This window comes from Herpailurus yagouaroundi, unplaced genomic scaffold (genome assembly GCF_014898765.1).
Source record: "Herpailurus yagouaroundi ecotype Mexico unplaced genomic scaffold, PumYag 207, whole genome shotgun sequence".
NCBI lineage: Eukaryota > Metazoa > Chordata > Mammalia > Carnivora > Felidae > Herpailurus > Herpailurus yagouaroundi.
In genome coordinates, this window is record NW_024412438.1 from 4,750,198 (window position 1) to 4,772,844 (window position 22,647).

Here is a 22,647-nt window from a genome sequence, read left to right on the forward strand (position 1 = left end):
TTTATTTATTTTTGGGACAGAGAGAGACAGAGCATGAACGGGGGGAGGGGCAGAGAGAGAGGGAGACACAGAATCGGAAACAGGCTCCAGGCTCCGAACCATCAGCCCAGAGCCTGACGCGGGGCTCGAACTCACGGACCGCGAGATCGTGACCTGGCTGAAGTCGGACGCTTAACCGACTGCGCCACCCAGGCGCCCCGAGAGCATTTTGATGGAAGGTGTTGCTCACATAAAGCAACTGCCTTATGCACAAAGCACAGCAAGGGCTGTGTTGCTCAGCCTTTCGGAGTAGAATGGGGGAGCTGGTGAATCCGGTGAATCACCTCCAAACACAACAGGCTGGTCCACTGTGTGCCTTGGAGGGAAGGGCAGGGGCTCCCGGGCCTGGCTGGCGGGGTCCTGCTGTGTCGGGGAGACTCCGGAGCCTCTGGGATCCGCTGCTTGTCCAGACCGCCCACCCGGGCCCCGCGGCCAGAGGCACCTGTGGGTTCGGGCGCCGCAGGGACTGGGGTCCTGGGGTGACCGGACGGCCCTGCAGAGTCGGGCTGCCGGAGCCGTGAGCGGCCTGGCGACTCTGGGAGCGGCTCTCAGAGGGAAGCGTGGCGATGGTCTCGCTGAGGCAGGGCTGCGTCCGGGAGGATCCCGCCGGCTTTGCAGACACAGCTGTCTGTGCTGCACCGAGAGCCACAGCTAAAATGCGAGTGTTTCTGGAGAATCATAAACAATGGAGATTGGGTGTTTTCTTTTTTTTATGAAAAGAAATTTTTTTTTTTTTTAATTTTTTTTTCAACGTTTTTATTTATTTTTGGGACAGAGAGAGACAGAGCATGAACGGGGGAGGGGCAGAGAGAGAGGGAGACACAGAATCGGAAACAGGCTCCAGGCTCCGAGCCATCAGCCCAGAGCCTGACGCGGGGCTCGAACTCACGGACCGCGAGATCGTGACCTGGCTGAAGTCGGACGCTTAACCGACTGCGCCACCCAGGCGCCCCGAAAAGAAATTTTTTTTAATGTTTATTTTTTGAGAGAGAGAGAGAGAGCGCACACGCGCGCGCGTGAGCGCGGGGGAGGGGCAGAGCAGGAGACACAGGATCCAAAACCGGCTCCAGGCTCCCAGCTGTCAGCACAGAGCTCAACAAGGGGCTCGAACTCACGAACTGTGAGATCATGACCCGAGCCGAAGTCAGATGCTTAACCGACTGAGCCCCCCAGGCGCCCCCATAAACAACATAGATCGGGTGTTTTCTACGTCTGACTGGCCGTTCAGTGCAAGAACGCTCACACTGACCTCTTTGCTCGCTGCCCGCTAATCGGTTTACCCCCCAAATTTGCCGGCAAGAGTCGCTGTCCCCAAGCTGCCTGCACTTTTTCTCCCCTGCACACCCGGTAAGTTCCGATTTGCCCCTGTTCTTCGACTCAGGCTCGCACGTGGGAAGCACTTAGCAGGCGGAGTCCTGCACCACGTACACAGCAGCTTCCTGAAGGTTCTGAGTTACTGTCGGATACGCGACCTGCCGCGTCCGCGGGATGGGGTAGAGGTGCGGGAAGCGGGCGTGCCCTGGTCCGGGCCCCCTCCCCGGAGAGGCGCCCAGACGCTTGACGGGCCAGGCCGGCATGCAGGGCGGGAGGGGTGCGGCGGTGCCTTCTGGGCCGTGGCAGGAGGAGGCAAGTGCTGGGCGGGCGGGCGAGCTGCGGGACCCTTCCGTCCAGCCGGCTGAGTGAGGCACGGTTCAGCAGTCTGGACGGGCTTCCCTGCAGGCGGTGCCCCGCTGCGCCCCTTCTCCCTCGGCTGCTGCGTCTAATATCCCGAGGCCACAGCAAGGCTGTGGCCCAGCTGGGATTCCCTCCGGGCTGGGAAACAGCCACCTCCGTCTGGGAGGAGAGGCAGAGCCCTGTGTGAGGATGCAGGCTGGAGGGGGGGGCGGGGTTGGTGGACAGGCCTTCCAGGCTCTGCCAGGCCTGCCTCGCTCCAGAAGCTTCTGCAGATGCTCCCCATCCTGCCTCTCTGTGCTGGAGCTGTCTGAGGTCACAGGCCGGTTCCTGGGCGAATGTCGGACCCATATTTAGGTGCCCGCTGTGTCCTCGCCTGCCTGGCTCTTTTGTGTTGAGGAATGATTGACAAATAAAATCACACACGTTTCACATCTACATTGTGAAAGGGTTGCCACCGGCCGGGTCGTAACCGCGCCGCCGCCCGGCGTCACCTTCTCCATGTGGGAAAGCATTTGCCGTCGCTCTCTGAGCATGTGCCTGCTGTGCCCGAGGTCACGTGCGCACTGGTCTGACTTCATCGTGCCGTGAAGGTCCCGTGCATTCGGTAGAAATCATACTGGGAATTTTGAGTGTGGGTCATTTCTTGGGCTGGGGGTATGTGAGACGGCCCCCCTCGTGATGCGTGGCCAGAGGCCGTGGCGCTCAGCCACGAGGCCACGAGGGTCAGCAGACGACGCACTGGCAACCGCCTCTCCCCACGCGGCCGCTCTGTCTGTCACTCGCAGTACGGCGTCCAAAACATTACAGGACAGCGTCCACATCTCGTTAGCAAATGGTCTTCACGGGAGATGGTTCGGGCCTGCTGGAGGCTCCACGAGTGCCCCGCGCTCGGCCGCGGTCACCAGCTCAGGGGCCCCGCTGCACGTCTGTGGTCGGCTCTCACTAACTGCTCCGTGTTGTCGGGGTTGTACTGAAGGTGTCGGGGTGGCAGGACACCCCGGCTGCGTGTCCTCCGGGCTCTAGAGCCGCTGCTCGGGTGGCAGAGGGTCACGTGTGGCGCGGACTCGAGTCAGGGCGCTGCTCACTGGTCCCAGGTCACCCTTACCTCGGGGACAGGAGCTCTCAGCATCTGGGACAACGTGGCCGGTGTTTGGGGCGACCGTAGGAGGGCGCTCACGGTCAGCCTGGATGGGCCTCCGAGGCCTCTGCCCCATGGCTGCCCAGAGCAGACCTCGAGGGCCCCCACGTCCGCATCCTCGGGGCACAGAGGCTGCCCCGGAACCAGGGTGCGTGGCTGGGGCTCAGGGGAGGAGGGTCCTCACCCCTCTGGTCCATGCTGCTTGAGATCCTGGTTCCAGATTGGCTCCAGAACTTTCTGGGCTTGAAGTTCACCTGGGACACTCTGTTCCAGATTGGACCACCCCTGGGCATTGGTGGGTGTCCTTCCCATGGCGTCGGATGAATCATTAGGTATTTCATTGGTCTCAGGCTTAGGAGTGAGTTTCTCATGGGACTTCCGCTCCGGGTGGTCAGCGAGGGACATTGGCAGTCTGCCCGCTTTTCCATTCGACATGGTCTGTCCCCCCCCCCCCCACACACACACACCCTTCAGTCACCGACGTCCCAGTGACCACCCACCCAGGTGCTGGAGACACGGTCCCCTCCCTGCACACCCTTCGTCCCAGTGACCGTCTACCCAGGCTCTGGAGGAGAGAGAGGTGGGGGGGCCAAGCCAGACGGGGGACCATCTGACCTGCCCCTCAGCCCTCAGAGGAGGAGACCCAGCCCGAGGGGAGAGCTCAGCCACACCGGCCCCCACAGAAAGCAGTCATCAAACACCTGGTCTACGTGAGGAGCTGCGCTGGGCACAGAGGCGTCACAGGGAACACGGAGGACACAGCCCCTGTCCCTCTGGAGTTCCCGCTGGGATCGCCGGACCCCCGGCCCGGTGACACTTCGGTCGGCTGGGGAGCTCGAAGAAAACACCCAATGCCGGGGCCTCACACTCAGAGCTCCAGATCTGCTTGGTCTGGATGGCCCCGGGCAGGGGTGTCCTTAGCAAACTGTCCGAGCAGTTCTAGCATCCCAGGGGGAGAGACCCACAAGGACCGAGTAAACATGTCGAGTACATACTGAGATCTGCAACTTGTTACTTTATTTAAGTTTATGTATTTAATTTGAGAGAGAGCGTGCGAGCAGGGGAAGGGCACAGAGGGAGAGAGAGGGTCCCAAGCAGGCTCCATGCTGTCAGCACAGCGTTCGATGTGGGGCTCGATCCCACAGACCGTGAGATCATGACCTCAGCCGAGATCAGGAGTCAGATGCTTAACTGACTGAGCCCCCCATGCGCCCCAAGATCTGCAGTTTGTAAGGGCCGTGGAGGAAGTTGAGGGAGAACGTGGCAGGGTGGGGTCCTTCCTAAGTCTGGGAGCAGAGAGGCCGTCCTGGGGCTCCAGGGGTCAGATGGCAGTGGGCGTAAGGGTGTCCTCATGGGGGACAGCAGTGGGATCTCCTGGGACACACTGGCCACCCTGCAGCCTGTGGGTCCCTGCACTGGAGCCCCATCTGGCAGAGGCTCTCAGTCTGCAGCTGGGAATGGCCGTCCGTCCATCCGTCCATCGCTCCCCCATGCTGTGTGTGACTGCCCCTCCCACCCCCCCACCCCCGGGCCGACCGCCTGGATGCCTCACGTATGTGGAGTAGTTGCTGATGCACCCTTCCTCGTATCATCTGTCTTACTGGATCCTGACGCTGACCCCCGAGGCGGGCAGTGTCAACACTAACAGTCCCGGGACAGAGGTGGAGACCGGCTCAGAGAAGCGATCTGACCTGCCTGAGGTCACACAGCTAATAACTGGGTGCAGACACTCCAGTGCCACTCACTGGCCTCGACCCCCACTGCCCCCCCCCCCGGAAAACTGACACCAGCAGGCCCTTGAGGGGCACGTGGTACCCCCCGGGGGGGGGGCCGGCACCTTCCTGTCAAGCCGGGCAGAGCCAGCGGCTGGCGTCCCGTCTCCCTCCCCACCGGGGAGTCAGGGAGGTCTGCCACTCACTGCCTCAGCTCCTGCCCACGGTGAACCCAGTTTCTATAGTAACCTGATGCTGGTTGTCACAGGGTGGATGGTTTTCGTTGTGTGGGAAGAGTCCGGCCAGCAGTCACACGGCCATGGCGTGGCCTGTCGGTGGCACTTAGGAGCAGAGGGCACCCACGGAGCAGCCACTAGGGCCTTTCTGTGTCTGCGGACTCTGGAAACCTGCGTCTGGGAGCCCCCTGCTCGGCTGCCCTGGGGGAGGCCGGAGGGGAGTCCCGGCTGGCGGCTGGGCTCAGCGCCCTCTCCCGGTGCCCCTTGCGGAGGCTGGGCTCCGTCCGAGCTGTTTCGTTTACCCTCACGTCCTCAGGTGGGACGGTCCTTGAGAACGGGGCCAGGGCCGTCCCCACATGTGAACCCCAGCGCCAGCCAGGCCCAGCCACACGGCAGCAGGAATCTCCGCTTCAAGCGGGGGGAGGGCCCCAAGGTCCGCAGCCATCACTGGGCCTAACCCTCATTTTACACAAAGGCGGGACCCCGTCCGTCTGTGGTGCCCAGAGTCCTAACCGCTAATGCTTCCTGGGTGCCGGCTCGGGGCCAAGCCTGTCGCGTAGGCTAATCCGTCACAGCCTCCCAGTGATGGCTGCATAGCAGGTGCTGTCTGGTCCCCGGATGAGGACCCTGAGGCACAGCGAGGCTCACTAGCGTCCCCAGGATCCCAGTGCTGGTTAGTGTTGGGCTCAGGGTCCGGAGCCAGCCAGTTTGGCCCTAGGGCCCCACGCAAACACTCTGCTGCGTCATGGGGACAAGGTGCTGGCTGCGCTTGCATCGTCTACACCAGCCTTGGGGGTTCGCTCTCATAGGAAACACCGTTTCCTCTCCGCGTCCCCTCGAGGGCCTGGCAGGGGCCCAGCGTCCTGTTGCGAATATAAATGAGGGGCTCTTCTTCCCCTTCGCGGCCCTTCCCCGGAGGCCCCAGGCGAGCCCTGGCCCCTCTAACGCGCTCTCTGCCCCCCCCAGCTCTTCGTGATTGACAACGGCGCGGACGACTGGCGGATAGCCATGACCTGCGAGCGCGTCCTGCGCATCAGCCTGGAGATGCTGGTGTGCGCCATCCACCCCGTTCCCGGCGAGTACAAGTTCTTCTGGACGGCGCGCCTGGCCTTCTCCTACACGCCGTCGCGGGCGGAGGCCGACGTGGACATCATCCTGTCCATCCCCATGTTCCTGCGCCTGTACCTGATTGCCCGCGTCATGCTGCTGCACAGCAAGCTGTTCACGGACGCCTCGTCCCGCAGCATCGGGGCGCTCAACAAAATCAACTTCAACACCCGCTTCGTCATGAAGACCCTCATGACCATCTGCCCTGGCACCGTGCTGCTGGTGTTCAGCATCTCGCTGTGGATCATCGCCGCCTGGACCGTGCGTGTCTGCGAAAGGTACACGCGTGCGCTCCGCGGTGGCTGGGGCGGCAGCGAGGCCGGGGGACCGGGGTGGGGGTGGGGGTGGGGGTGGGGGGGAGCGGGCGGGGCCGGACCACAGACCGGGTAAGCTAGGTGCCGCGGGGCATTGTCCTCGGTGTCCCCCTGTAAACCCGCGTGGAATCCGGTGCGTTCCTCGCCCGTCCTCGCGGCTGACACCTTGCAGTTATGTGTTGTCTCTTCCTCTTGGATGTTGACGATGCCTCACCGGCATTTTCAAGGCTTTGGGAAGTCCCGCCATAAGGAAACTGGTTTCATTTTGTTGAGTCCAGACTTTCTCAAAGGTATTCACCCAGAAACCCTTTTCACTGTGCACTGTGGGAGCCTCGCTATGCGGCGAGCGGTCCGCAGACCGGCAGCCTCGCGTCACGGGGAACCTGTTAGACGTGGAGGCTCAGGCCTCACCCAGAGCCACTAGACAGGATTTGCATGTTAACAAGCTCGCCTGGTGGGGGGACGCGAGTCCCGTGGGGAGGGCTTGGGTCCAGCCCTAAAGTCCTGATCGTACTCCTGGCTGTACATTGTGCGGGTCACGGTACCTCTCTGGGCCTCAGGTCTGTCACCTGCAAGCAGGGGTCATAGCACCTACTTTCCAGGCCTTGTCGTCGGTGCTGAGTGGGGCCCATGCGCTGCCTCACCGCGAGAGTGGAAATCAGTCGTTGTAACGGGGATCTTTCGGCAACTCCTGGGAATTTCGTGGCCTCTTCATATAATTAGAAGCAAGCAGCTCCTACCATACGAGGACCCACGCTTCCCTGTTTTCTTTCCTACTTGATGGGAGCCGAGCCTTCCAACACCTGTAATTGAGTTCGCCAAGCCCTTTAAGGTGTCTGAAGCCTCCCACACCCTTGCATCAGCCCTGCGTGCGTGTGATGCTCACTGTGGTTTTTAGACGAGCAAATGGGCTGAACCGGGAACAAAACGTCTGCAAGTGAGTTTCATTGCAAATTGAACCTGCCACGGGTCCGTGACTATTTTTGACTCAAAAATAAGCGCGTAGTTTGCAAAGTGCTCTGTTGCCTTTTATTTGGCATTGAATGGCCCACCGAGCCTTCTGAGCCCGGGCCGGGCTCCCCTGGTTTCCTGCCTGCAGACATGCTGAGGTCCCAGCAAAGGCACAGAGTTACAGTGAGCAAGTCCCAAGTCCTCCTAAAGGGCCCCCCCCCTCCTCTTGTGAAAAGGCCCTTTGCCCAGACGGCTTCCTCTCGATGGCACCTGAGGCACAGCCCAGCCTTGGCAGCTGCTCCTGGCTCCGAGCTCTGCCGCCAGCTCTCTGTGTGTCGTCTCCGTGGTCTCGGCTTGTTGAGCATCCCCACTTTGGAGCCGAGGAAGCTGGGGGAAAGCGCCGGCCTGGGGTGGAGGTGTGGGAGAGCTGGCACGTGTGGGCCCAGAGCGTGAACTCGGCCCACGTACGTCTCCACCCCAGGCGACTCTCGCCCTCGCAAGGAACCTGTGGCCTGGCCTCTCCCGGGGACCAGGAGACCCGACCCCAGAGGGTCATGGCCATTCAGCTGGAGGTCAGACCCCAGGCCTCTGCTGTCTGCGCTCCTGCCCCTGTACCGTGGTCCTGGCCGGGGTGGGGGTGGAGGGGGGTGAGGAGGGACTTCTGGGTAAATTCAGGCCGAGTGGAGGTGCCACCCACACGGCCAGTCCTTCCCCCCAGGGGGTTGTCAGGCCTTGCCCCTCCCCCACAGCTGCCCTGGCTGGAGGGAGCTGCCTGGCCCAGGTTAAAGCCCCAGCGGAGACCTGTCAGCATAGGCCTGTAAAGGCCCAGCGCCTTTACCCGGGGCCGTCCGGGCTCCAGGGCTCCCCGAGGGGTCGCCCGAGGTGCCCTTTGACCCCTGGCACCTCACGGCCGCCGTCAGCCTGCGCCCTGCACCCTGGGTGCCGATACCCGGAGCAGCCCCGGGAGAGCCCTGCGGGAAGCCTGCCCGAGTCCAGCCTTCGGGACTGTGACAACATGTACAAACGAGTGCACTTTTTCCTACTCGGGGAAACACTCCTCTTACCGTGACCAAGCAGTTTCTTTCAGGGCCCAGCTTAAGTGACCATGGCCCTTCCCGGTGTCGGGTCATAGATAAGGGGCAGGAGCCAGTCAGTCAGAGCCTGGCCCGAAGCTGGGCTGCCCTGGGGGCTGTGGCATCGGGTCGCCGGCAGGTGACCTCCGTCTGGCCCAGCTGACCCGGGGACGCCTCTGTCCCCGCGGACAGCAGGGGCACACGGCTTGCCCGAGGTCACAGAGCAGCGTGGCGGTCCTAGAGAACCACGCATGTGCCGATGCCCAGGGCAGGCTCCGCACCCCGGCGCTGTCGTCGGCCCGGACCCCTGCTCGTCGTGGACACACGCTCCCGGGTTGCTATGGAGACCCCTCTTCGGCAAGACGCGTTTCAAAAGACGTTTCTCGTGTCTCAGGTTGGCTTTTATGTGACAAGGACGGGTTTGCACATTTGCTCCTTCTGAGGAAGGAGACGGAGGTGGCCCTCGCCCAGGGCGGGCTGCCCCTGGCTGCCGGCAGGGCAGCGGCAACAGCTTGTTTTCCTTGGACCCGGAGCCGCCTTCCGTCACGGCTGCGGGCCTGACAGCTGTGGCCTGGGCGTTCTCCGGGATTCTCCTGGCCGCCTGCCCGCCTCCCACAGCCCTCCCCCGAGCCTGTCGTGGGAACCTCCTCATTAAGCTCTGTCGCCGCCAGCAGCCCGGCTGGGGGAGAGCCCGGCCTCAGGGGCCGCAGGCTCGGGAAGTGGGCTTTCCTGCCTTCCCCCCGCCCAGCCCCCACCCCCCCCACCCCCAGCGGGCGTCCCCAGCGCCCTGGGGACGGCAACAAGGACGCTCCAACATTGATGAAGTGCAGAGAGTCTTGTGATCGAGCAGAGGATGACGTGGGCGGGATCCGTAAGGCTTGGCAACCGACCTCCAGCCTCTTGAACGGATTCCCTGTGGACCTTCCCTCCCGGCTCCGAGTTCTGCACACAGCCAGCCTGTCGGCAGGGCTTCGCTGGTGACGGTGTGAACGTTCATCTCTTTCCACACACTTGTGCTTCAGTGAGAAATGGGATTCTGGAGGCCCTGCCCCTGGCACCGGACGGAAACCACCAGTGGCCCATTCTTTCTCTCGTTCACACAGAGCCAACCTTCCCATGCCTGGGTCTCAGGTCTGGTCTGATCCCTGGGTCTGGTCTGCGCCAGCCAGAAGCCAAGAAGCGAGGACAGCCCCCTCCTCGGCCTCTCCCTCCCACAGACCCCTGCCACCACGGGCAGGGGGCTTCAAGGCTGAGAAAGGAGTGGGGACGCAGTCTAGGGGGCCCCCTGGGTGGGGCTGACACAGCCCCAGGCCGAGCCCTTGTGGGCAGAGCTGAGAAGGGGCTGTGGGTTCTGATGGGCCCCCAGGGGTTTGCGGTGCGGCCGCCAGCGTGGGATGCACACTGAGACCCACGGAGATGATGGGAAAGACTTCTGTCCAGTCATTTTTATTACAAAACTTCAGCCTTTAAGTACTCACCATGCGAGTGGATGGTAACTCTTGTGTGCAACGTACGATAAATACACACACAGTAGAGGGGTTCGCGCCCAGAATCTTTGTACCAACGGGAGTCCACGACTTTGAAACCTTGCAAACCACTGGTTGGAGGGTCAGAGGGCTAGTCAGTGAGGACAGGAGAGCACCTGCCATTTTGGAAGAAGCCTGCCCTCCAGCTGGAGGAGGGAGAGGCCAGGGTCCCTGGGGGCAGAGAAGAGCCCAAGGCAGGCAGGTGCCGGGTCTGGACAGTCACCCCAAAACCGAGGCAAGTTCACGGCAGAGCATGTGGGGGGGATCCTCCCTGAGGCCCTGGAAACAAACCTGCTGCATTAAGAACGGGGAAATAATCCTGCAGGTGCAGAAGAACGTTGTTATGAGAGAGACGGAGAGGAGAGAGCAACATTAGAAGGTTCTGGGGCTTCTCTAATGGTGCAAGAGGCTGTGATTTCTGTGCCAGAGAAGAGGGAGCAGATATGAAAGGAAACTGTATTTGGTTCACATAGGCACAGAGTTCCAGAAAACTAAAATTGTCTGAGCAAAAAGAAAATTCACATTGCAGGCACTGAGTTTTTAAAAGATGTGGGATGTGGAAGACAAACTTAAAAGTTCTTCCAGAATGTAGAACAGAACAAAGAGATGGGAGATGGTGAATCGTGGGTCAGAATTCGAGGTTCTAGAATCAAGGCCAAACCCAAGAACCAGCAGAATTTGGAGGAAAAAAGCATCATCAAAGACGTACACCAAGAAAACTTTTCCAGAACTGGCGGCCTGAGGGGTGGGGTGGGGGGTAGGACCAGGCAGATCGGGGGCACCTGGTGGTCCAGTCAGTTCAGCGTCTGACTCTCGGTTTTGGCTCAGGTCATGATCTCACGGTTGGTGAGTTTGAGCCTCGTGTCGGACTCTGTGCTGAGTGTGGAGGCTGCTTGGGATTCTGTCTCTCCCTTGCTCCCTGCCCCTGCTCTCTCACTCTCTCTCTCTTTCCCAAAAAAATATTAAAATTTTTTGAAAAAGATCAGACAGATGGACACATGTAAGAACAGGGAAATGAAGGCACACCTACACGTTTGCAAATAAACTCCTTCTGGAAAACTGCCTGAACTTGAAGGTTCAGCCATCCCAGGGCACATGGGCTACACAGAGCACGCTTCTCCTCTGGAACCCTACATTTCAGGCATTAGTGTCATTCCCGCAAGGACACAGGAACAGAAGTCCTGCTTGGAGTTCTGTGGGCTCAGAAGTTTCGGGGAATGAATCCCAGTAAAGGTCTTGATGGGGTGATGTGAGAGCAAGAGGGGTGGGCAACACCATGGCTGCAAAACCCAACCCCGATGTCAGGCAAACAGCAGACTCTGGGAAGACGAGGAGAAAAAAACGCGCAATAGGTAGAGGCTGCAAACCCTCAGATTAGAAAGTGGAGAGAAGACAAAGAAGGATGAGTCAGAGCGGACTACCTTCGTCCTCTTAGGTAGAAAAGAATTTTAAAGCCGTATCACTCAATTTTGATAATTAGAGAGACATAGTTTAAATAATTTTTAGACTTAAAGGTAACCATAGGTGGAGTTTGGAAGTGTGATAATGAGGACAGCAGTGGCACCAGCCACATGTTATGTCACTTAACCACAGCTCTGTGGGGTGTGGGGGCTGCTGTCACTCATCTCTGCCGTCCATGTGAGAAAACTGAGGCACAGGGCGGTCCAAACAACGTGTCGTGTGGGCCCCAGGGCTGGGGAGTCCGCAAACCCCGCCCCAGAGCCCCACCTCTCCCCTCTTTGAGAACGTGCCCCCTCCACACCCCTGCACGAGACACAAACAGGGTCAGGAGCAGAAGGACAGAAGAGGTAGGAAGAATTTAAAACCACAGAAAGCGCGGGGCGCCTGGGTGGCGCAGTCGGTTAAGCGTCCGACTTCAGCCAGGTCACGATCTCGCGGTCCGTGAGTTCGAGCCCCGCGTCGGGCTCTGGGCTGATGGCTCGGAGCCTGGAGCCTGTTTCCGATTCTGTGTCTCCCTCTCTCTCTGCCCCCTCGCCCGTTCATGCTCTGTCTCTCTCTGTCCCAAAAATAAATAAACGTTGAAAAAAAAATAAATAAAACCACAGAAAGCGTGAAGCCAGATGAGAAAAAAAACCAAACTCACAGTTGAGAACAGTCAACATAATTGAGTTTCCCTCCGCTGTTCGAGAGCAGTGTCTCCTAGATGGGATTTAAAAGCAAAATTTGATTTCATGCTGTTTATAGAAGAGGTTCCTAAAGCAGAAAGACCTGGAAAAACAAATGAATACCAGAGATTTATTAGGTAAGTACAAACCAAAGGGCAATTGAAGAGAAATCCTCATTTTAAACCAACTAGAATTCAAAGCAAAAAAGCATTAAACGGTCTAGAAGGACCATTTAATATGGATAAAAGTAGCATCCACTGGGAACTTTGATGCAAAAATAAATAAGGAGATTGAGACCTGAATCACTGCCTGCTTCAATAACTGATAAATATTGAACTTTGTAGCCTATAAACAAATAATACATCTTTTTAAGCACCCATGGTACATTGACAAAAATCGACCAGCTTCTTGGCCACATGTTTCAAAATATCACAAAAAAATCTTCAGACATATTCTCTAACCATGAGGCTATAAAAGTTCAGCTAAAAGGAAACTTTTTAGGGGAGCTTTTAAAGCAATCCCCTCAGCTACACACCTCGGCCAAAAGAGAATTATTCAAAACCACCATTAAAGGCTCTTTTAAAAATTACGATGATGACTGTGTGTCTAAACTCATGGTGTGACCAAAGTCGTATGTGGAGGGAAAACATCCCGAAAGTTTTTGATTAAGGGGCACGTGGACGGCTCAGTCGGTTGGGCGTCCGACTCTTGGTTTCGGCTCAGGTCGTGATCTCACGATTTGTGACTTTGAGGCCTGCATCGGGCTCTGTGCTGATGTCGTGGAGCCTGCTTGGGATTCTCCCTCTCCCTCTCTCTCTCTCAGAATAAATATATGAACTTTAAAAAAAATTTTTTAAAGGGTTTTATTAAAAGAAAATTAGGAATTTTAAGGGGGAGTAAGTACTGATTTTGTGATGTTTTAATAAATAAACGAGAATAGCTTAACTTGTTTTGGAAGAAGATCAGTGAGAGGGACTTTGCTAGATATTAAAATGTATTCTAAAACTTAAGTAATTAAGTCCCGGTGGTGTTACTGCAGGATCAGTAGCGATAGATCAGTGAACCCTAAGGGGAAGCCCTGAAATAATCCCTACTGTGTAAGAAGCCAGTAGAGGAGGAAGAAAACCACAGTTGATCTCAGTCAAGGGCTGCGAAGCGATAAGAAAAAGAAAACCAAATAGGAAGCAGTAGGTTCTTCAGTGCATGTTAACGGGGAGATTGGAGATTAGATCCCTGGATGAAAAATCAAATGAGAGCCCGCCTCTCACCAGCCATCGACATAAATCCAGGCGGATGAAAGAGTCAGATGCGAAAGGAGAAACCACGAGTAAGCTCCAGAAAACAAAGCGAATATTTAATCAATCCTGAGATGGGAAGGAACCTCGGAAGAGAACATGGAGAGAGAGACTGTCGCCTCTGTGCACGGCCTGTGCGCAACTTTAGATTTCCACCCTTCAAAAAATACATGCCTGCTTAAAAAAGCAAATGTTACACGAGGGAAAATATTTGCAGCAAATGTGACAAGAAGTAAACATCCCTGTTACACAAAGCGGTCTCAGAACCCCATCAGAAAAAGTCCTCTCAGAAAGCAAAACACAATGCCAAAAGTAAAAACAGACAACCGCCGCAGAAGAGATACAAAGGCCGGTGAGAACACACTCCTTCAGCCTGGCTAACCAGAGAACCACACATAGAAACGACACGCAGAATGACTTTTTCTCCTTTGGAGTTGACAAAAATTTAAGCGTAATGAGGGCTGGAGAAAGCTGTGTGTGCTGGGGGGGGCGTCCCCCCGGGGGGGGGGACCCCGGGGGCCCCCCCCCCGGGGGGGGGACCACGGGAGACCTCCCTCCGGGTGGGGGGACCACGGGAGACTGCCGCTGGTGCTTCAGCACGGCACCCTGTCCAGTAGTGGAGAGTCAGACACCAAATTAAAGGCCAGGGTTTGAGCAGGTAAGTAAATCACAGTGCGTCCTTACGATGGGCAGTTGGGTGACGATGTAAAAATCAGCCTTTTGAGGCCTGTAAGGCAGGAAAATAGTCGTGACACAGGGCTTGCCTCGTATGGGGGTTGCGATCTGAAATCGGTACCAGACGTGTGGAAGGTGGTTGGCAACACAGAAACCCTAAGTGCCCTCCGCGGGGTGTTAGGTGTGATTTCCCCTCCGTTTTATCGTCTTTTCTGCACCCGTGTCCTGCCCTCGTGTTCATGCCTCGATGGAAGGGGGGGGGCGGCTTCTCCCTCCGCAAGACCCCTCTTTTCATCCTGGGCAGGAGCTCGGGTGTCGTGTCAACAGGGCTTGGACGGTCAAGTTGAAGGGCTGGGGTTTTACACACAGTTGTTCTCAGGTGAAGTTCCTCCTGGAGGCCGCGGCCTTGTCCCCGACCCCGGGCGGGTGTGGGAGCGCGAACAGGTGGGCGGGGGGGGCGGGGTCTGCAGGCGCGGGGCGGGGTCTGCAGGGTAGGACGGGGTCTCCACGGAGTAGGAAGAGCTAACAGTGAGGCCGGAGGGCGGGGTCTGCAGGGGCGGGGCCGGGAGTGCGAACACGGGGGCTGGCGGGCGGGGCCGACAGGGGCGGGGCGGGGAGGGGAGCGGTAACAGGTGGGGCTGGGGGGCGGGGTCTGCAGGGACGTGGCCGGGAGTGCGAACCGGTGGGCGCGCGGGGGGGTGGGCGCGCGGGGGGGCGGGCGGGGTCTCAGTGGCCGCGGGATTCAGGTTCAACGGTGAGGTCAGCCAGCAGGGGCTTGGGGCTGGGTCTCTGCTCCAGGGTTGTCCCCCATTCCCGGTCCTAGCAGCGCCCCTTCTGGTTTCAGGGGCCTGTCTGACATTTTTCTGCATCTTTACTCCTCTACACTTTCTCTCTCTCGGTGGTTTGGGATTCAGCAAGGCTTCTCCACATTTGCGGTGATTTTGTGCTATTTGACACTTCAGCAGGTAACGGTTCACTTGTGACTAGCGTATTCGCCTTTTATGTTAAATAATAATAGATGACCCCTCTTAGGAGGGTCAGGAATTGGAGAAATGATGAATTTCCGTAAAGCAGCATTTCTAAGCGGGGCCACAGGCACCCAGGGGCTGAGCTAGGACGGGAAATGGGGGAGGACACATCGTGTCCCAAATGGCAGCTCATTGAGTGCCCCCCGGACACCCCCCGTTACCTAGACACCTACTTGCCCGCTGTGCACGGCCTACGGCTTTTGGCCCCGCCGCAGTCCCCTGCTGGCTGGGTCACCAGCCCCGACACCCGGTCACACTCTCCCAGGATGCTCGTGGGAGCTGCCTGTCATCGGGACTCCTGCGGGCTGGCCCGCACATGCCGACACGGGCCACGTGGGCCTGGCACCCCACAGGAGAGGGCCCAGGGCCCAGGTAGCAAAACTACTTTTGGAAACTTTAAACATGTCTCGGCTGAGCCAACATACGCTCAGCGGGTGTCGGTGCACAGAGGCCGAGTCCCGTGATGGACACGACCCGGCTGAAGTCAGAGGACGGCCTGGCTCCTGGTTCTACTGTCTACCTTGCGCACCGTTCGTGTACTTAACCTGACCGGAGTCCTACAGCCTCTGCTGGACGCGCCCTGGGACCAGGAAGTCGCCAGTCTAAAAGACCGTTCCTTCTGTGCAGACAGCTCCGACAGAAGCTCCTTCCTGATGCTGGTTATAATTAACCTTCTCCTAGTCTGTGACTTGGGTCCTGACTCTGTTTTCTGTATCAACACAAAAGAAATTCAAGCAACACAGGTTGGTGTTTCAAGCACCTCCATCTGGCCAGAGATGGTTTCGGGCTCCTACTGGCGGTGACCGTGGGCGAGCTAGCCACGGGGCAGCAAGACCTCTGATTCCCAGAAAGCCCTCGGCAGGGGGAGAGCGTTCAGCTCACCGCGGGCCTGCACTGCAGCGGGCTGGTGTCCCCTCTTCCACCAAAGGCCCCTGAGATATTCAAGAACCCGTCTCATCTTCTTGAAACTGATGGTCTCTGCTCCTTGGACTCCGTTCTGACCTGACCTCTCCCTCCTGCTCGTCCGAGTCCCCACCGGGTGGAGGCCCCAGACCGGATCCAGCGCCCCTAATGTTACACCACCCCCTCTCTTCTTGGCATCCTTCCCCTTCTGACGCAGCTTGAGTGTGGCCGGGCAGGCACGTGGGCTGGGACGGAGGAGTGAGACCCGGGCCAGCACGCAGCCCCGTGCTGGCCCCTTGACCTCTCCCCAGCGCATGCGGACGGCCCGCTCGGCCCGAGTCCTGCGGCGAGCGTCCAGCACCCTGGCCCCGGGAGGCACCATCAGACAGGAACCACAGCTGAGGGTCAGGCCGGGAGGCCGCTAAGCCACGTGGGGATCCGGTGGGGCTCACGGCGTCCAGAGGCTCGTGTCCTGCTCCCAGCCTTAGCAGGGGCGGGCGTCCAGCCTGGGGTCCGTCGCTCCCCCTTGGTCGTCTCCGTGATGAAAGCTGTAGTTATCCGGCCAGCGGCCTGAGCGCCGAGGGTCGGGGTCTCCTCCCCTGCTTTCTGGACCGTCTCTTCCTCTGCCAGATCTGCTTCCCTGGACTGGACATCGTCTGTCGTGCCCGCCGTCGTGCCCGCCCCAGAGACCTGCCTACCAGCTCGGGAATGCCCCGGCCTCCCAGAGCAGGATGCTTTAGGGCGAACAGCTTGCTAAATAATGGTGTTATTCGTCATATTGGGTCCAGCTACTCAGCAGGCACTGTGTTAGGGGTTAAATATACCTTAGAAGACAAAACACACGGTTTTTCCCCTCACGGGGCTTATAGTTTACCAGGGAAAGCCGGTAGCGGGGACCAAATGAGCGATTTCACATCTAGGCTGTGTGCTGCAAAGAAGTTAAACACAAGGTTGCAATATTTTTTTTTTTTTTTTTTTTTTTAAGTAATGGGGTTGGACAGCCACATCCTGCTCAGCCGGGACGTGCCTGGAAGGTTGCTCTGGAGAGGTCATGCGTCAGCAGAGAACGGCTGAGCCGTTTACAGACCAAGCGGGCAGGCCGTCCAAGAAGAGGGAACGGCACGTACAGAGGCTCTGCGCCGGCAAAGGGCGCGGTGCGCGGAGTCACCAGAAGGACAGAAGATGGACGGACGTGTGGCCGTGGCCTGAGCTACAGAGGGGGCGGGACGCCCACGGTGGGGGCCTTGGGCGGTGCTAGGGCATGGAAGCCAAGGGAGGAGGGAAGCCTCTGAAGATTCTTACCTAGAAGAGTAACACGGTCTGGTTCGTTCTAAGAACATGGGTCCGGCACCTGCCTGGAGAGGAAGCCGGAAGTAGGGAGGGAGCCACTTTGGTGTGGCCGGGAGGGGAGGTGGGGCCCTGGCAGGAGAGCTCTCAGACGCCCCGTGTGCATCCAGGCCGATTCACATGCGTTTTCTCACAAGCCGGTGTCCCGTACATCAAGTCCATGTTCAGAATCAGCGTACGGCCTGTTATTGCTTTCTGCTTCTCTGTTTCTGTCTTCTTTTTCTCAGGAGCTTTATCAGTGAGCACTAGCTTTTGACTGCAAGTGACAGGAAACTCAGAACAATAGCAGCTTAAACAAAATAGAAGTTTCTTTGTTATGCAAAAGAAGACTTGGAAAGGTCTGTCCAGAGCAGGTATGGTGCTCCATAGCATCAGCGACCCAGGCTCCTTCTGTCTTGTGGCCCTGCCAGCCCTCGGGCATGGTTTCTTCCTCATAGTTCAAGAAGGCTGCTGGAGCTCCAGCCATCCCACTTACCTTCTAGCCTGCAGGAGGGAGGAAGGGACAAAATAAGATGTGTGCTCTCCCTTTAAAGACTTGTCCTGGAAGGAACACACGTCGTTTTCATTCACATCCAGTGGTCGGTTACACGGATGGAAAAATATAGTTTTTATTATCGATAGTCCTTGCTCATTCCTGGGTTCTTTTACTGACGAAGAAGGGGAGAAGGGCTGCTGGGTCATAAGTTCCTCCGGGGCTCAAAACCACTCACGCCGCCCGCACTCTCACTCTGTATTCAGGCATCGGACTGCTATTCCTACTCTGTAATGTCTCTCAGATCCTCTCTGCCCGCCACCTCGCCCGGCCACAGCCCTGCCGCCTCGCACGCGGCCGTAGGGGTAGCGTGTCTGGCGTCAGCCTGTACTCCCACGGGGACGTCTCTTACCCCTGAAAACCTTTCACTGCTCCCTCGGGATCGCAGCCCCTGCTCCACCCTTTAGTGCCCAGGGCCCCTGCGGTCCCACCTAGACCACCTGTGATGAAACCAGCTTGGTTCAAGCTCAGTAACATTAGCAAAGATCGTAATAGCACCTTGCGTTCCTACGTGTAAGTCTATTGCGTCCAGAATTGAAAGCGGTGGCAAAAAGTCAGAAAGCCCAGACTCAAAGCCGAGCCCTGATAGGGGACTGGCTGTGCCACCTTGGACGAGTCACTTGCCCTTCGTGAAGTCAGACCCCAGCCAGTCCCCTTCCTTCCCCGGGCCTCGTTCCGATCTGCAGGTTGGAGCTTCAAGCTGTCTTGCCTCCTTCGCGCGGTTATGAAGCTCCGAGAGGAGGAGGTGAAAAGCCGGGAGACCATAAAATCCAGGACCCGGGTCTGCTGCTTCCGGGCCGCCCTGGGAAGGGAGCAGACAGGTAGAGCCCCAGTCCCCTTCCGGGGCATTAGGGTCCGACAGCTCAGCCAGGCTCAGTGACCCGTCCCGTTCCCCGACTTGCGGGGCGGGGAGGCCTGGCGCCCTGGGGTCCCGACTGCCTGCTGCAGGGCTCTCGGGGTGTTAAATGGGGACGGGTGTCTTACGTGAGTGTGTTGGGGCCAAGGGAGAAAGAAAAAAATGGGCGAAGCACATGTAGGTCTTTCTTCAGTTCGGGCTGTGAAGTCCTCTGATCGTTTGGGGACGTGCTGTCTGGCCCCTAGGCTGACAGCGATGGTGCCAGGAAGAGCGCCGAGGTCCACCGGGAAGCCACTTCCCACTCTCAGGTACATGGCCCTCGGGGCCACGCCTCAGCGTGGGGCGGGGGGCAGACGGTCTTCGGGAAAGTGTAGGTCAGAAGTAATGACGTGAACACTGTGTCGTCAAGCTTACAGAGTTAAGGAAACGGGAGTCTGGGTAACTGGGTCCAGCTTTGTAATTACCTTGTCAAGCTTAGTGTGTGCGAGCGCTCCCCTCAGTTACCAGCACCCGTAATTTGTTTTGTTCTTGTGTATAATTTAAAGTGCGGGTCTTATTTAGGGAGCAACGTGTCTTGAGGCTTTCGTCATTTCGGAAATTAGACGGTGCCCTCCTGAGCTTGCCAGACGGTCGCTGTGGCCAAGTTAGGCCCAAGGGCCGGTGGGGCTCTGGGCCGGGGTCTCGGAAGCCCCAGGCGAGGGTCACCTCAAGCCCGGGGGAGGGAGGGAGCCGTTTGTCACGTGCTGGTTATGTGCACGCATCCTCCCTATCGCCCTCGCGGTAATCTCTTCCAGTGTTTTCTCCAGCACTGAGAGAAACGGGCCCAGGGCGGCAGGGGCCTCGGCCGCCGTATGAGCTTCCTCGATTGCTTCTCCCCCAGCGGAAGGCGAGTCCCTAAGAGAACGTCCACCTGAGTGCCGGCACTTGTAGGAGGCGAGCGCGTGGGGAACCTGTCTTCCTGTTCCCAGCCGTGTGGGTACCCGCCCCGAGAGGCCGACGCACCTACGGGCCTCCCTCCGGGGTCCTCCGGCTCCCGGGTGCCTCCCGGCCTGGGCACTTCCAGCCTGGCCCTCCCTGATCCATCAGAGCTCGGAGACCCCAGGGCCCAAGGCCCCTCGAGCTAACGGTCCGACAAACCTGTGTTTGGGTGAGCGGGTGACGACGTTGGCAGTGGGGTCCTTCTGTCTCCTGCAGTCTCTGGACGGTGGTTCCGTTGCTCAGGATGCGTTTCATGAAACCACTCGCCAGGTAAAAGCAGATATGTGCTCACCCAGGGGCCGTCACCATCACTTTCATTACCGCCAGCAGCCCCGAAGCTAATCAGGACAGATCTGACCCAAAAATAAATACAGGAGGCCTTCCCTCCGCGCCTCCTGTGTCTCCCTCCTTTGGGGGGGCCAGACTTTCCTCCGCATCTGTTTGCTTCCCGGCACTCAGACAGCTGTGTGGCCTTGTCTCCAGTTCCTGGGCTCTGCCTGTCCCCAGCTTCTTGTCTGCTTCGGACGCTCCCTCCTCTGGGGTCTTGGCCAGTGAAGGGGCAGAGTGGGCTGTAGTTTCCGGGCAGGCTTGTTTCCTGGCAGCGCGTCATGAACATCTTCTGTGATGCTACTTCCTGTAAAGCAGAGCGCGGCCGGGTGCCGGGGTGAAGGGGCCGGGGGCTCCCTGGGCGACAGGCGGAGGAAGGGGCCCGCGTGGTGGCCCGAGCCCAGCCGTGGCACCGGCCCACCCTCTCCTGCCCCGTTGCCGGGACCTCCTGTATTCAGGGGTCTGAGGTCTCGGCCGGGGGCCGGCAGAGGCTCCGTGGAACTTGGAGCCCCTTGGTTTGCAGAGGGGGCGGTGCTGGGGCAGGGCTGCTTGTGTCTGTGGTCCGTGCCCAGCCGCAGGCTCCCCAGAGACTGGGCAGGGGTGGGGTGGGGGGCCGAGTGCGATCAAAGAAACCTCCCCCGTTGGGCTGGAAGGGGTTCTGGGCTCGTTTGGCCAAATCCTCCCATTTGCGGATAAGGGAGCCCAGGCCCAGGGTCCCACAGCAAACTGGAGTCTGAGCCCCCAGCTGGGTCCTCTCCTGGGGCAACCACCGCGTTGCCCACATGGCTGGTGGCTCAGGCCGAAAGAGGCGGCTGGGGGTTGAGGGCACAGGCCCTAGCGTGCCCCTCTCCGGCCTCCGTCACTTTACCTAGAAGGAAGGGGTTCACTGCGTTAGGGGTAACCGCAGGGCTGTGACTCCCAGGGGCAGAGTCCCCTGCCCAGGTCCTGACCGTACGTCTGTGTGTCCCTTCCTGAGAGAGTCCTGGCCTCTGGGCTAACGTACCCTTGGAGGAGCCTGTTCCGTGGGCAGAGACCCTCAGGGCAGCCATCTCCGTGCTCCTCGGGACACTCGTCACCACTGGGTCAGTTTAGGGCAAACCTCCTGCGAATCTGTGTCTCCCCACGAGGCCCCTTGAGGCAGCCGGGGAAGGAGCTGGCTGGGCCCGTTCTCAGAGGTCAGCGACAGGGTGACCTGACACCATGCCCTGCGGACCCTGCAAGCGAGAAGGGGTCTCCCGGGGCCGTCTCGTGGCCCTTGCCCTCCCCCAGCAAGAATGTCTCAGTTCAAGAGGCGGGAAAAAGCAGTCGGGATGCGGAGGGTGGTCTGGCCCCAGCTGTGTCCCCTCCTGCTCCCGGGACCGGGGGATGAGTCAGGAGGACGTGAGCCCCTCGGCCAGGCCCCGGCTGGGAGCCTTTCCTTCCGGCTGCTGCTGTCCAGGATGCTGGGGCAGGCCAGCTACGGAGACTCACAAATTCCTCCTGTAGGAAAGCGCCCCGCCACCCCCACCCCCCGCCACCCGCCACCCCGGCAGGGAAAGGTGGGTGTGTGCTGGCTCTCTCCATTCTTCCTCACATGGAACTGAGCTTCTGAATTAGCATGACTTCTGATGTGTTCCAGAATTTTCCATGTAGTCATGTGAACCACGGTCTGGGTGGTTTGGCTGTGGGACAGGTGGGCCTGGAGCAGCCCCTGGGACCCAGCCTCCCCCAGACTTGTCACTCTTCACCTAGTCAGAGCCCACCCCCCGCAGTCCGGGGACACGTGCCCCCCCGGGTGCCCAGGCCTGTGGGAAGAGGCCAGAGGCAGCCACACTCCGCGTGCAGAGACCGCTAATGGTCAGGGAAGGCCCCGCGGCCACGCCGCCCCCTCCCGGGGGCCCACTCGTCCCGTGGCAGAGGGAGGCTGTGCACACAGGGCTCTATGCCCTGACCAGGAAGCTTCACTGCGCTGGGAAACCGCAAGGAGAAAACTTCTTTCCGGGACTTTCTTCCATCTTCTTCCTCTTTGTTTTTGGTCCCCGGGGTGGTCCCCACCTCCCTCCCACCCAACCCGGCCCAGGCACGGCCACAGCGTCTGTTCACCTGGGGAGCTGCCTGCCTTTAGTTCTCTTTGGAAGTCATAAGTGAGAGGACAAAGCCTCCCTTCTTCCTTCTGAGGCTCCAGCCAGGACCACCGCCTACGGGGCATTGCCCTCCAGGGGGCCGCGTGCACACTGAAGTCTCCGGGGAACGGCATTCCGTGGAGTTGCACAGTGTGCAGCCTAGCCAGCTGAGCAGGGCGGCCCTGGCGTTGGCTCACCCCCTGTGAAGGCAGCTCATGCGGATCCAGGATGAGATGCCTGAGAAAGGCCGGATCCCCACAGTCTCTCCAATCAAGCCCTCTGAGCCTCCCCTTCCTCAGAGGCATGAAACGGTCAAGAGGGGCCAGACCCGAGCTCACACGGGGTCTCTGTCGCGTGGCGGGTGTTTTATCCTGCGCAAGTTCCCTAGCACGGCTGAGCCTGGGTTTCCAGTTCAAGACCACAGCACGTGGCCATCCTAATCTTGTTGCCGTGAACACGATGCGAGTAAAGGCCGGCCCACGTGGCGCGTGGTAAAGGCCGTTGTTACCTTGTGAAGCAGAGGGGATGTGCGGCCTGCCCACCTGGCAGAGAGAGTCCCAGAGACACTGCGAGATGAGCGGTCTCTGAGGAGACCCTCCCCAAGAACCCCAGCCACTGGGCCGCTCTGTCTGTACGTGGAAAGCTGAGAGCGTGGCCCCCAGGTCAGCTCCACGACGGACGGCGGATGGCGGGAACAGGCCGGACCGG

General features: G+C 59.2%; 1 protein-coding gene across 5 annotated transcripts in view; it reads left to right on the forward strand.

Annotated features, from left to right (window-relative positions):
- KCNN3 (potassium calcium-activated channel subfamily N member 3) overlaps positions 1-22,647 on the forward strand; it is a 123,871-nt gene that overhangs the window by 62,573 nt on the left and 38,651 nt on the right. For all 5 annotated transcript variants that reach the window (XM_040452773.1, XM_040452774.1, XM_040452777.1 and 2 more), the window contains one exon: positions 5,766-6,184. In XM_040452773.1, coding sequence (XP_040308707.1) covers positions 5,766-6,184 — 419 coding nt within the window. The remainder of the gene's footprint in view (positions 1-5,765; positions 6,185-22,647) is intronic.